At 42.3% G+C, this 13574-nt stretch overlaps 1 protein-coding gene across 1 annotated transcript in view; it reads right to left on the reverse strand.

The window, feature by feature from the left end:
- The window catches only part of LOC144377676 (protein FAM169B-like), a 58263-nt gene extending 47908 nt beyond the window's left edge, over nucleotides 1-10355 (reverse strand). Inside the window, exons 1-2 of the mRNA XM_078049069.1 lie at nucleotides 10294-10355; nucleotides 10095-10195 (exon numbers count right to left, since the gene is read on the reverse strand). Of these exons, the coding sequence (XP_077905195.1) occupies nucleotides 10095-10195; nucleotides 10294-10355 (163 nt within the window). The remainder of the gene's footprint in view (nucleotides 1-10094; nucleotides 10196-10293) is intronic.
- Between the last annotated feature and the right edge of the window lie 3219 nt (nucleotides 10356-13574).

Genomic DNA, 13574 nt, shown 5'->3' on the forward strand with positions numbered 1-13574 from the left:
CTGGGGATTGCACAGGCTGAGCATATACTCCATCACCAGCCCAATTATATTTGATTTTTAAAAAAAGAGGACTATTATATTAGACTTAGTAAGGAATACCCACAGTTGTATGAAACAATGCCTGGCATTTATTTAATATCAAAGCATTTAAAGTTTGTGCACACATCATTACAACCGGCCTGGGTATCCTGCCACTGTTTTCCCTAGTGCATCTATGGAACACTAGCTCCACAAGATATGCTTGGGATAGGCTCATGAAAGCGGGGTTTCTAGCACCACCAAGTTTGGAAAAGGGTGGCATGCTGTGGCTCTGGGTTCATTGCTAAGAGTTCTACGTATCTATTAACAATCAAGGTATTTAGAAATTCTGTAGCAGTTTTCAGCTTCTCTTTCTCAAACTTATTTAACTAGAGCCCCTGGTCCCAGACCATCAACTGACAGATGGCAAAGCAAACTTTCTGAGGGGAGTACTTTGAAATAATGTCAGAGTGGAAAGACCCATCATGGCCAGAGCGAGAGAAAACAGGCAGGTGCCTGGAGCCCAAGGCCAGAGCATTAAGAACTCACCACCAGGAAAAGCAGCCTTGGTGGCAGCAGAGCATCCCTCTTCATAGGAAAGTAGAGAACAGAAGGTGAGGCCAATAAACACTTGGATATTTTCGTTGTTTTTTGAAGAGCATCTGATTGCCAAAATATTCTTAGCAAAGAATAAAAAAAAATGCTGGAAAACAGAATGTAGAATATGTTAGAATGTTTTGAGCAGATGAGCAAAGTTGTCAGGAAATGAGGAGGCATTGCTGAAGGACTGCAGGTGGCGGCGACAAAGGTTTTATTACCCAGTAATTGACAGGCAGCCGGTTGCTCTGTTATCACATGGATAGCATTGGCCCACTTGCAATTTGTCGTTGCCTTTGCTGAGAATAAATCATTTGTCCCAAATCAAAGATGGTAAAACATGCAGATGACTTTATGTGCCACCCACGTAAAGGTTTATGTAATCCTAATTGCTTTTAATATGAAGGTCTCATAATTTGAGTGTTGGTGACTCTTGTTATTAGGCTAATGATACCAGGATAAAACTATTTCTCCCCTGAATCATTCAAAAGGATATAAGGTGGAACTAAGACATACGGATCCTTTTTTTTTTTTTTTTCTTTATCATTCTAAGAGGTATCACTTTTGGAGACACATGTGAAGTTCTATTTGGGGCAGACAGCAGAACATAACATCTCAAATATCAACTTCCATGTGAATGGTAACCAGAGAGGTCTTCACCTTGACACAAGGACTGAAAGCTCAGGTTTTCCTTGCTGAGGACCTCGAGCAACTCCATGCCAAATGGTCATCATTACCGTGCGGGGGCCATATTTGTCTAACCTTTACTGGGAAGGAAGAGGGCTTTGGCACATGCACAGGACACACAGAAAGCATTTGAAGCTTGACACTTCAAATCATGAACTTAATTGACCAGGAACTTACGAAAACACCAAGTCTCAGTGTCATGTGGTAGCCCTGAAGCTAGTGGGAAAACACTGTGGTAGAGCAATTGTCCAGAAAAGAACCAGAGCCCTAAACCACATAGCACACAAGAAGAAAAATACCCTCGTCACTGTGATGCTCTTACCCGCTAGTCACAGAATAATATTTCTCAGAATTAACCCAAGAATCATGGCTGTTAATGGACTTTAGGAACTTTTATCCAAAAAACACATCCCTTTTTGTTCATCTATTACGTTTCCAACAACAAAACCTCTAAGAGGGAAGAAAATGAGTTTCTACTTGGCATGTCCACCCCTGTGCAGAGCAGTGATGGACACTAAAAGACCACCAGTCTCTGCCTATGTAGCCTGGTCCTGGATTAAGTTATTTCACACTGTTTAAAAATGGAAGCTGTCTCAGGGTTGGGGTTGTGGCTCAGTGGTAGAGTGCTCACCTAGCATGTGAGAGGCACTGGGTGCCGCAGTACGACTGCAGCAGAATAACCGGGGGGTGACGAATAACTTCTGTAGATTGATGCAGCAGGAATGGAAGCCGTTTATTGTAGGACAACAGAGCTATTTATACATTTTGCACAGCTTATCTAATTAGCATAAACTAGATACATCAGTCAACCAATAAGGAATCTCCACACTTAATGGCTCCCTTTTGTTACTTCTCAAACCACTCCCTCTGGCATTTTGCCAGGCACCATCCAGACTTGTTTACGAACTCTAACATTTCTCTGGCAAAATACCACGTGTTATTTTGACTTGTCTGCAGACCTTAACAACTGGGTTTGATCCTCAGCACCGCATAAAAAAATAAGTGAACAAAATAAAGATATAAAAAAATTTAAGTGTGCAGTGGGCGCACACCTGTAATCCTAGTTATCTGGGAGCCTAAGGCAGGAGGATCTGAAGTTCCAGGTCAGTCTCAGCAACTTTATAAGAACCTGTCTTAATAAATAAAAAGTGTTGTGGGTTTAGCTTAGTGTTGGTGGAGCACTTGCCTACATGCATGAGGCTCTGGGTTGGATCCCCAGTACTGCAGAATATTGCAAAAATAAAAAGAACTTATGCTCATCCCCCAGATTTGCTTCACTTGAGGAATGGACAGTGATGAATGGGCAGGCTTATCTGGAACTTTTTCCAGGTATTTAGAATGCATTTGTTTCTAAATACCTGGAAAAGAATCAAGATAACTGCACTTTGTAAAAAGCTCTGGACTTATTTACATAAAAATGAAAAGTAAATGAAGAAGATGCAGGATACTAATATTTGCATCAAGGTTGGTACCTGTTCAATTTGAAATTGAAGTAACAGAAATTTAACATCTGCCTTGAGTGGATAAACAATTTTTCTAAAGGTCTCACTGGGAGAAGATGTATAAGAAAAAAAATTAAGGCTATATTCTCATATTTAAAAAATACTCTTTTAAGTACTATCTTTGCATAGAGTTTTCTAGTTCACAAAGAACTTTCACCCATCCTGGCTTGTTTGAAACTTTCATCAACTCCACAAAGTCAATAAAGTACAGTGCACTGACCCCATTTTTCAGATGTGAAAACAGAGGTTCAAAAATGGAAAGTTAGCTAGACCCTGGTTTGAACCCTCACTGACTCTCCGACTTACTAATTCATGTTGAGCTAGCTCGCACTGAGGAAATGTCAGCTCACTCTTGGGATCACCCTATTTCAAATACCATTGAACTTGTAAACCCACGTTCATAGCAACACTGTTTACAACAGCCCAAGATAGAAGCAACTCAAATGTCCAGAGACAGAGGAATAGATACACCAAACATGATACAAACGGTGGAATATTTTAAGGTACAGTCAACCTTAAAAAGGAAGGGAACTGACACACACTACACATGGATGAAACTTGAAGGCTGGACCCTGTGAAATAAGCCAATCATGAAAATAAACATTTTTTTTGCAATTCCACTTACATGAGGCACCTTAAGTAGACAAATTCATAAAAATGCAAAGTGAAATAAGAGTCTACCCAGAGTCTTGGGGGAGCAAAAGTGGGGAGTTGTTGTTTAATGGGTATGGAGTTTTTATTTGAGAACATGATAAAGTCCTGGAGATGGGGAGTGATGACATTTGTACAATGTGCATAATGTGAATGTGAATAATGTGAATGTGCATAATGCCACCGAGCTGTTTGCTTAAAAGTAGGCAAAAATATGGCGCATGCTTGTAATCCCAGTAGCTTGGGAGGAAGGCTGAGGTAGGAGGACTGCAAATTTGAGGCCAGCTTCAGCCAACTTAGCAAGGACATAAAAACTTAGTGAGACTCTGTCTCAAAAAATAAAAAGGGCTGAGGATGCCTGGTACTCCCATAAAATAGTTAAAAAATATAAATTTTATGTTATGCATATTTTACCACAGTAATTAAAAAAAACTTTTTATGGACTTGATTTTTCTTTGGTGGGGGGGAGGGTTACCAGAGATTGAACCCAGGGACACTTAACCACTGACCACATCCGCAGCCTCATTTTATTTTTATGGAAAGCATGACACATATCCATAATTATTTCGGACCATTTATTACGGTAAAATAGACATGGCATAAGATTTACACTTTTAGCCATTTTCAAGTGTACAGCTTTTATGGCATATTAGGAGCATTGTTGTGCAACCATGATCACCGTCCATCTCTAGTACTTTTTCATCTTCCTAAACTTAAATGACATACTCCCCAACCTAGATATCACCTCCAACCTTCAGGCCCTTTCTGCCATTCCACTGTCTCTGTGAATTTGACTACTCTAGATATGTCATCTGAGCAGAATCACATGGCAATTTCTATTTGTAATTGCCTTAATTCACTTAGCATAATGTCTTCAAGGTTCACCCATGTCGTAGGGATGCATCAGAATTTCTTTCAAGGGTGAATAATAGCCCATCATATGCCACATTTTGCTTCCATTTCATCTGTCGATGGACACTTGAGTTTCTCCCATTCCTTAGCTATTGTGAATAATGCTGCTGTGAACATGAGTATGCAAATATCTCTTCAAGGCCCTGCTTGCAATTCTTTGGGCTAGATATCCAGAATAATGATCATCTAGGAATGCTGTGTTCAATTTTATGAGGAACCTCTATGCCATTTTTCAGAGTGGTGCAGCACATTTTAGATTCCCATCATCAGACAAAAGGATTCTGATTTCTCTATATACTCATCAATGCTCACTATTTTCTATTTTATTTATTTATTTTTCCTTTTAACAGATGAGGTATTTTATTGTGGTTGCGATTTGCATTTCCCTAATGATTCAGGATGTTGAGGTTCTTTTCATGCACTGATTTTCCAAGTATATATATCTTCTCTGAAAAAAATGTCTACCCAAAGTTCTTTGCCTCCATATTCCTAATTTTTAAAAATCAACTTTGAAAAACTTGCAAAAAATGGAAAGACAGACATTCATTCAGAGGGAGATGAGAGGCAAAACTGGTGGTGTGTGTTTGGTGCTTCATACAGAACACAGCATAGTGGGAGACTTAATCAGAAGCAGCACAAAGAGATCAGATGAACAATGAGGACAGCATGAACATGTGATTGTAGTGACGACGGCAAAGGGAACAGATAACTTGAGCAGGTTCTGTCGATGTGCATAGCAGAACTTGCAGCTGACTGGCTGTGCAGCATGAGAGGACAAGCTGACCCTCTACTTTAACCTGTCTCTTCCAAATAAGTGAATGAAATTCAACTGGAAGCTTTCAAACTGCGATGGATTTATGAACTAACATCAGAACTAGTCTAAATCTGTTATGATCCTAGCTTTATCAAAGTGTTAAATTGATGAACACATCAACAAAAGAATAGTATATACTTTACTCTAAAATACTATGTATTTTTCTTAAGTTTAAACTGAGCAATTTTGAAAAAGTAGATGAAACACCAATGAAAGGATGACTTTTATATGCTGAATTGAAACCTGATAAAAACTAGAGAATGATACTTTGACTTTCCCCAACATTAAGCCACACAGGCGTTTGAGCTTCAGGTAAGGATACAACTTTGAGGCCATTTAGACCTGATTTCATATGATAAAACAAACCACCATGAAAGAGACAGCACAAACTACACACTCAAATTCACAAAGACTGCAGATATTGAGATTATCAATATAGAAGATCATGATATGAAGCATGTTTTAAAATATTTAAATAAAAATAAATTTAAAAGGTGAAGATTTTTCAAGTTGCCCAATAAGATTCTAGGAGGAAAGAAAATAGAACTTCTAGAAATGAATGTCTTAATAGCTGATGAATTGGAAAACACAGCTAAAGAAATGACCCAGAATGCAGTACACAAAAACACACAGATGGAAAACTTGAAAAGTAGGTTAGGAAAAAATCAAGAGTAGTGTAGAAGGTTCAATAACAATTTATCTGAAGTTCCAGGAAAAATAGCAAGAATTCTAGAATTAATGAAAGACACCTTGTCTTATATTCTAGAATCACAGCCAATGCCCCAAATAAGGAAAATTCCCACCTAAACACCAGTGAAGTAAAACTGCAAAACAGAAAATACAGAAGATGATCTTAAAATCAATCAAAAAGCAAAGAGAGATACTTCTAAGCAATTAGAAGACTGCTGCCTTCTGAATATCAACTATGGAAGCCAGTAAACAATGGAATTCCATTTTCAATGTGCTAAATAAAAATATCTTTCATCTTCCACCTAGCAAAAGTAACTTCCAAGAATGGGAGCAAAATACAGAAATACTTAGAAAAACAAAACTGAACTGACGGTGCAGCTCAGTGGAAAGTTATTCACCTGAAATGCAGGAGACCCTGGCTTTATTCCCCAGCACTAAAAAATAATAAATAAATAGAAAAACAAAAGATGAGGGATTTTACTACCAGCAGACCCCCTAAAGATATTTATTTTTCCTTTTTTTCCCTAATATTGGGGATGGAACCCAGAGCTATACACACATACTAAGAAAATGCTCTACCCTTGAACTACATCCCCTGTCCACTCTCAAAGCTATTTCTAATGTGCGTAAGAGAAAAGGAAAATGACCTCAGGAAAAAGTAGTTAGTCAAGAAGCGATAGACACAAAGAAAATATCTACAAATATCTACAAACATGTAGATATATCCAAGTCATTGCTGGCCATACAGAACAAAAACATCTAACTTGAGGAGCTAAAAAAAAGCATGCTAAAACTGAGGAGCCACATAATACTGGCACACAAATGGGGGAGAAATGGGAGTGAAAGCATTCTAAGGCCCTTAAGTTATTCCAGAAAGCTAAAAAGTTGACAAATCTCAGAATAAATTTGAGTTAAATATGCATAGTAAACTTTATTAGCCCTTTAAAGAATAAAAATGAAGATTAAATGTCAAAACAGGAGAGAGAAAAATGAAATTAAGGCAAGAATACAGGGGATTTCAATTAATACAAAAGAACGCAAGAAATTTTTAAAAATCTGTCAAAAATCATGTATAACTGTTAAGATTAAAAGCAGGTATCATCAACAAATAACTAGACATTTACAGGACAGATTTTGTTGTATTTGTATATTTACACCAAATATTTTTAAATATTTTAATAAATATTTTATTTAATATTCATTCATCATCAAAAATACAAGTAAGCTGGGCATAGTGGCACATGCCTGTAATCCCAGCGGATGAAAAGGCTGAGACAGGAGGATTGTAGTTCAAAGTCAGCCTCAACAAAAGTGAGGTGCTAAGCCACTCAGTGAGATCTTGTCTCTAAATAAAATACAAAATAGGGTTGGAAAGTGGCTCAGTGGCCAAGCGCCCCAGAGTTCAATCCCTGGTACCCCCCCCCCCCAAAAAAAGAGCAATACCTTCCCTTCTACATAGCTTTAAAAGTGTCACCCCCACCCCAAGATGTTCTAATAATCCAAATGTGGAAAGCGTATATACAATACACCTCACTTGTTGGAAAACATGAAGTTCAAAATGAACAACCCACTATTATAATTCACTTATACTGCTCCATCACATATACACAAGTCAAAAATAGTCCACTAAGTACCAGTCTGATAGGGAGTGCAACTGGGCAGGGGGATGGTACCATGAGAAGTTTTAACAATGGGGAAATTTCCACAAAGTCAACTTCTCAAATACTTACCGCTGGAGGAAGTATTCATGGACTCTAATTAGGGTTTATTTTAGCAATGAAGAAATGAACACAGATTTCTCTGTTAATGAAATTTGTGAGTTGTAGTTCGAGACTCAGTTTCCAAAGAAAACACATTTATCTTAATTCAGCAAGATCAAGCAATCTTAGGAGGGTTTGGGAAGTGGGAGCCCTTCCTCTGCTGCCACACACATAGAGCAAGGAGCTCACTACCCTGGGCAAGAGCCCATCCCCAAGTCATCTCCCCTCTGTGCCCCAAGACCTCAGCCTAGGCAGTTTCCAGCGACTTCATGGTTGCCATGTTTTGAAGGACCAAAGAAGCATGGGAAGGTTTCTGTACCTTGTCAATCAACAGGCATTGGTTGAAACAGGTTCTTCTTAGCAAGAAAATGAGGCTGCAGCCTGAGAATATTGAGTGCCATGGGTGAGAGCTCCTCCCATGGTCAAAGAACAGGACAGGAAGATAGGGAGAAGAACTGCGGTGGTGAGGAGGGGCAGGCCTGTGTTTCAACCAACAGTGGCCTTTGGATCCACAGAAACTGTATCCCTGGTCCCCATCCCAGTTTGCTGATCTCTGACCTTGGAAAGGCAAACTCACAGCCCAGGATGGGCGGTCTCGAAGGCACGGCAGTTCTAAACCACACCTGTTACATCCTCATTCAAAGCTGTTACTGAGAGACACCACACTGCAACTGTTCCACTGCCCCCCACCCACCCCAACTTTAAAAGTCACCTGACCCTTTAGGTATCTGAATGGGTGCTGGATTTTTCTCCTAAAATTTCTTTCTATACCACATAACACAGCCATTTTCTACAATCCTGTTTAGAACTTCCCTGGGCTGAGCTACCAATACCATAGCAGAGGAGCCAGAAGCTAGCTGCTGTCAGGAACCCAGAGAAAGCCAGACACTGGATTAGGGGTTCAAAGGTCAGGAAGGCAATACCTCAGAACCCACTGTCCTCCCACTGACAGCTCCAGTCCTGGCCTCCTGGTAATTCACCCCATCCTGCCAGGCCATGGCAGGACCCTTGGACAGGGTCAGCACACCAGCCTTCTCCAGCCCTGCCTCAGGCTATAGCAATCCCTATTTAGCACAGACATCCAGTGACAAAGTGAACAAGAACTTTTTACAGTATAGATCCCACAGGGAGGCAAGGAATCACAAGAGGAAAGGGATACACAGACCCCCAGGCAGTTAGGAGGACCCACTCAGACCCAGTCCTCCCAGGAAGACATTCTGAGGGACGTGTTGCCCAGCAACCTGGCCAGGTGCACTCTGCCCTGGTGTGTGGCAAGACAGCTAGCATCTCACCACTTCCTGTCATACCCAGTCTACATAAAACTCCTCCCAGCAATCCCTTCTACACTCACAGAGCCAACAAGGGTTTTCACCAGCACAGGAAATGTCCCCTGCATCCAACATTCATGGAACTCGGGCACTAGGCAGAAAGATCAAACAGGGTCCGGCCCTCAGAGAGACTACTATCATACCTGACAACTTTCATGGCCAAGTAGACTTTTAGGTACTAACTTATCCCTTCCCATCCCTTCCTTTCCCTTCTGATGCATAGAGGTTGGCTAATCCCTTCTGATGGGTAGAGGCTGGGTAAGAGCTACAGGATAATTGATAGTAGTGACATCCAACCTCTGCCCACTATCCCCAGTGAGGTGCTGCCCCCCAGGAACTGAGATTCCCCGGCCTTGCCACGTCCATGTTCCCCTATGATGTTACTCACGTGCCATGGACCAGAGAAAATTCAAAATTCAAAATGGCTAATAAATATGTGATTTAAGTTTTAGGTTAGCAGGAGGTCATCTCTGAAGGGGTCCTTTAGGAATTATTTCCTTCCTGAGCCTCTACCCTACCTTTTTTTTTTTTTTTTTTTTTTTTTTTGGAACTTCAGGGAACTTCACCCTTAAGACAGATTTCCTTCTCTGGGGAGTCAGACCACAACCAACAACAACTCCCATTTGAATCCCAACACTGCCACTAACTAGCCAGCTAACCAAAGGCAAGTTTCTTCATCTCTGTGCCTCAGATTCCCCTCCGTAAAGTACAGATGATAACACTATCTCCCTTTACCACTTATCATGATATCAATTAAGGTCATGTTTATGAAGGGCTCAGTACAATACCTGACCTACAGTAAAATGTTCCTAAAGGTTAATTTACTAAATTATGCAAGTATTCAAGTCTCCTCTGCCCAAACATGCAACGGAGAAGCCACCTCCAGAGATTGAACCTAGAGCAGTGTACCAATGGTACATTCCCAGTCTTTTTTTTTTTTTCCTTTGTTGAGAGCCTTGCTAAGTTTCTGAGGCTGGACTTGAACCTGCGATCCTCAGACCTCAACCTCCCGAGTCACTGGATTACAGTCATGTGCCACCATCCCCGGCCTTCTGCCTTTTCTTCTCACCACAAACCCTTTTGAAACAGCAGCTGTGCCTGGCCCCTGTCAAGGTCCTGAGATAGGTCCACCCACCTTCTGGGCTGTTCCATATCTGCACTGCCTGGGTTCCCTCTGCCTCAGGTCCTGCCTGTGGCTTCTTTTCTTTCTGGTTTCCCTCTTTGGATTTGTTGGGGCTCAAAAAGAAAAAAGATACCCCAAAGTACAGCACTTTGGCATGCTGAGTACTGTGAACTAGAGCAAGTTGGAATCCCTCAAAACCAACGTCTCTGACCTTCTCCGGTCCTTCTGTCTCTTGCCCTCCTGTCTCTTGCCGTCCCCTCTCTTGCCTGCCATGTTCCCAGAAAAAGTCATACAAATGAGAATTCCTCTTCTCCACAGTAGGCCATAGGAAATAGAACCCCTTCCCCCATAAAAATACCACACTTAGTCCTCCTGTTCCCAACCTTTCTGTCTTAAAGCTGGACCTAAAGGAATTCTCTGATCCACTCTTTTCCCATAGTGGGTCATAAGACCCTCATTCCAGAAGGGTCATGACCATTACTGGGGAGGAAGAAATGCTACAACCAGAGAAATCAGGAAGAATCTGAACACAGGCCTTGTGTGTTCCTCTCTCAACCTACTGCTTGTCAGATCATACCTTTCTTATCTCATGATATTTCTACAGGACTGTCCCTGCTTCATAGAATGTAAGCATAAGAGAGGCATTTCTGGCTTTGTGTCTTCATTCTGAAAGTTCCTGTGTCACATAAAACTAGGATTAAATTAATCTGTAATATTTTTCTCTTACTCTGTTTTTTCTGTTTGTTTTCTGAGATGGGGTCTCCCTCTGTGGCCCAAACCATCCCAAATTCCTGGGCTCAAGTGATCCTCCTGCCTCAGTCTCCCAAGTAGTTAGGATTACAGGTGTACACCACTGAGACTGCCTCATGTTACAGGGATTGTTTTGGCCATAACTCATGTTGGGAAGACAGGGGATCACCTTTACTACCCGTACTACACATCTGTGTCTCAAAACCAGTTCCCAGAACTTCTCCCTCCCTGAGCATTCTCCCTCTGTCCTTTCCTCCTCCCATGTCCCAAGGGACACCCTTCCCAGGCTTCCATCTGCATTGCTCTGTCTTCATTTGATAGCAGGGGTCCCCAGTAGAGCTCAGGCACCACAGACTCTGGTGGTTCTAGAATTCTCCACTGGAATTCCTCCTGCACTCTGGAGTTAGAACTTCTGACAAACTTTTCATATTTCCAATAAGAGGCAAGTCCTGAAACATCCTGAAATCACTATGTCTCAATCAAATCATGCCGGTACCTCCCCACCCTCAGAAGTCAGTTCATTTATTAGCATCCCCACGGTCCCCCTTGCTCTTACCCAAGCTTCTGAGTTACCCTCTAGTTCCCCTTGCTTGCTAGCTTTCTTGTCTATCAGCCCACTCTGCTTTATGACCAGCGTAAATTGTCAGAACACCCAACTTTTCAAAAGTCCAAACAAATGGCCTTCTCTGTGTCCACTCTGCAAGAGTGTGGGCCCAACAGTTGGCTCCCACTCACACGGGGTCTCATCTGATCTTTATGAGGCAAGTCAAGCCTTTACCTCAGAGACAGGGAAGTTCAAGGTAACAGAAGAAGGCTGCACCTAACTTTCTTTTTTCTTTCCAGTATACTCTAAGCTGAAATGACAGCAACAGATGCACCAGTGGAACCTAAGAAGTTCTTTGGTAAAGGGGAAATTAAAAACACACATACAAAGGCTCTGAAATGGGGGGGGAGGGGCAAGGAAATTCTGTGTGGCCTTGGAGCATGTCAAGAAAACTTGAATTATTGTAGGGTTCTCCCAAATCCCCTTTGGACGGTAACTCCTTAGGAAAACAGACACACCCATATTAAGGAGCCTCACAGAAACACAAAACACAGCTCCCAGGTCCTTCACATGCCTTTTCCCTGTTTCAGCAGCAGAAGTGAGTCGGAACTAGGATATAGCCTTACCTGAAACCATAGTTTCTAGTTCCATGCTTCTTTGCTCAGAGAAAAAGTATTCCCAAGCAGACACGATTAGCTCAAACCATTTTTGGAAAAGGGCTATCAAAGCTTGGGCAATGGTTCAACTATGCAAAATTCCAATCCATTAGGATCGAGCACATGTGGAAATGATTAATGTGCAACTGCTGTGTGTCATCTGGGCCATCAGTGACTGTCAAAACCACAGCAAACATTGAAATAAGTACAGGAAAATCCGTAAACGGTTATAGGCCAGCTATACTTTTCCAGAAGGTGAAATTACCATTACTTTTTCCATTAAAATAAGACTGCATAAACGGATTCTGAAGCACTTGTCATGGGGAACCCTCTGTTTCATGGTACCACCAGAAGACAGAGACCAAGAAAGGAAGCTAGCCAGGGTTGAGTACCTCCCTGTAATGACACAATGCTGTACAATGAGCCCATACTGGCTTCTCTGCGTTTTTTTAAGAGTCACTTTTTTTGCTTGCTTCACTTCTCCAACATGCACACTGGAAACAGCGCTCACTATCCAAACCATTAAAACTAACTTTCTTAAAAACAAACAAACAAACAAAAAACCCCGAACTTTCTAGAAGGAAGTACCAAAAAAAGAAAAAAGAAAGAAATAGAATCTCTCCAAAAATAAAAACAAAATTCTCTTAAGCCCCAGACCAGCTAAAACATTCTTGAAGCATGTTTCTAATACATACACTTAGCTACGGGCTACCTTCTCCTTAACTCATTGACTTAAAATTAAAAGAAAAACAACTCGATTGTAGCTTTCAAATGCACGTTATAAAAGCAAGTGATTCCGACGCTGACATTGGCTTCCAATAAAAAGCAGAGGCGCCTCCATGAGACGTAGTTTTCCCTCATAGGGATGTGTGGCTGGAGAGTGTGGCCAGTCTGCGGTCTGACTGCTTGTGAGGCGGGGCCCGCCAGCTGCGGCCAAGGCGCCTAGCAAGCAAACTGGACGCTTAAGGGGACAAGAGGAGCTGGCCACGGTGCTCTTCCTCCCTCAGGAACCAGGCCCCTTCCTGCCACTTGTTCTCACTGGAAGAGAGGATGCAGGAGAGAAAAAGAAGTACTATCTCAGAATCCAATGGCCTTGCCTCTGCCTCCCTCCAACAATCCGCTTTTGCGGAGGTAGCAGACAGCCCTTTAGGGGTCAGTCCCAAGTGCTTTCAGATTCAGACGCTGCCTCCAAACAGAGGGCCGGGCATAGTACCACCTGGGACCCGACAGGTGGCGGGCTTAGGGTAGCGCCCTCAAGTCCCGGCTGGGACACTGAAGGCCGGGTGGGAACTGGCACCCAGGAGGGCCCGACCACCCTCCCCCCCCCCCCCGCTCCCCATCCCAGTTGCCCGGGCTGGGGGACTGCAGTAACTCGAGCTGTCCATACGGAACTCTTCCCCAGTGTGAGATTCCCATTTCCCAAACGAGACCACCAAGACCCTAAGATGCAGGGAACTCGCCCATATTCCCCGCCCAGGGAGCAAGCCCAGGTCAGCTGTCCCAACGCCCTGCGGTCCCAGGGATGGCTGGGAGAAGCCGCGA

The sequence above is a fragment of the Ictidomys tridecemlineatus genome, chromosome 5 (genome assembly GCF_052094955.1).
Source record: "Ictidomys tridecemlineatus isolate mIctTri1 chromosome 5, mIctTri1.hap1, whole genome shotgun sequence".
In the NCBI taxonomy this organism is placed as follows: domain Eukaryota; kingdom Metazoa; phylum Chordata; class Mammalia; order Rodentia; family Sciuridae; genus Ictidomys; species Ictidomys tridecemlineatus.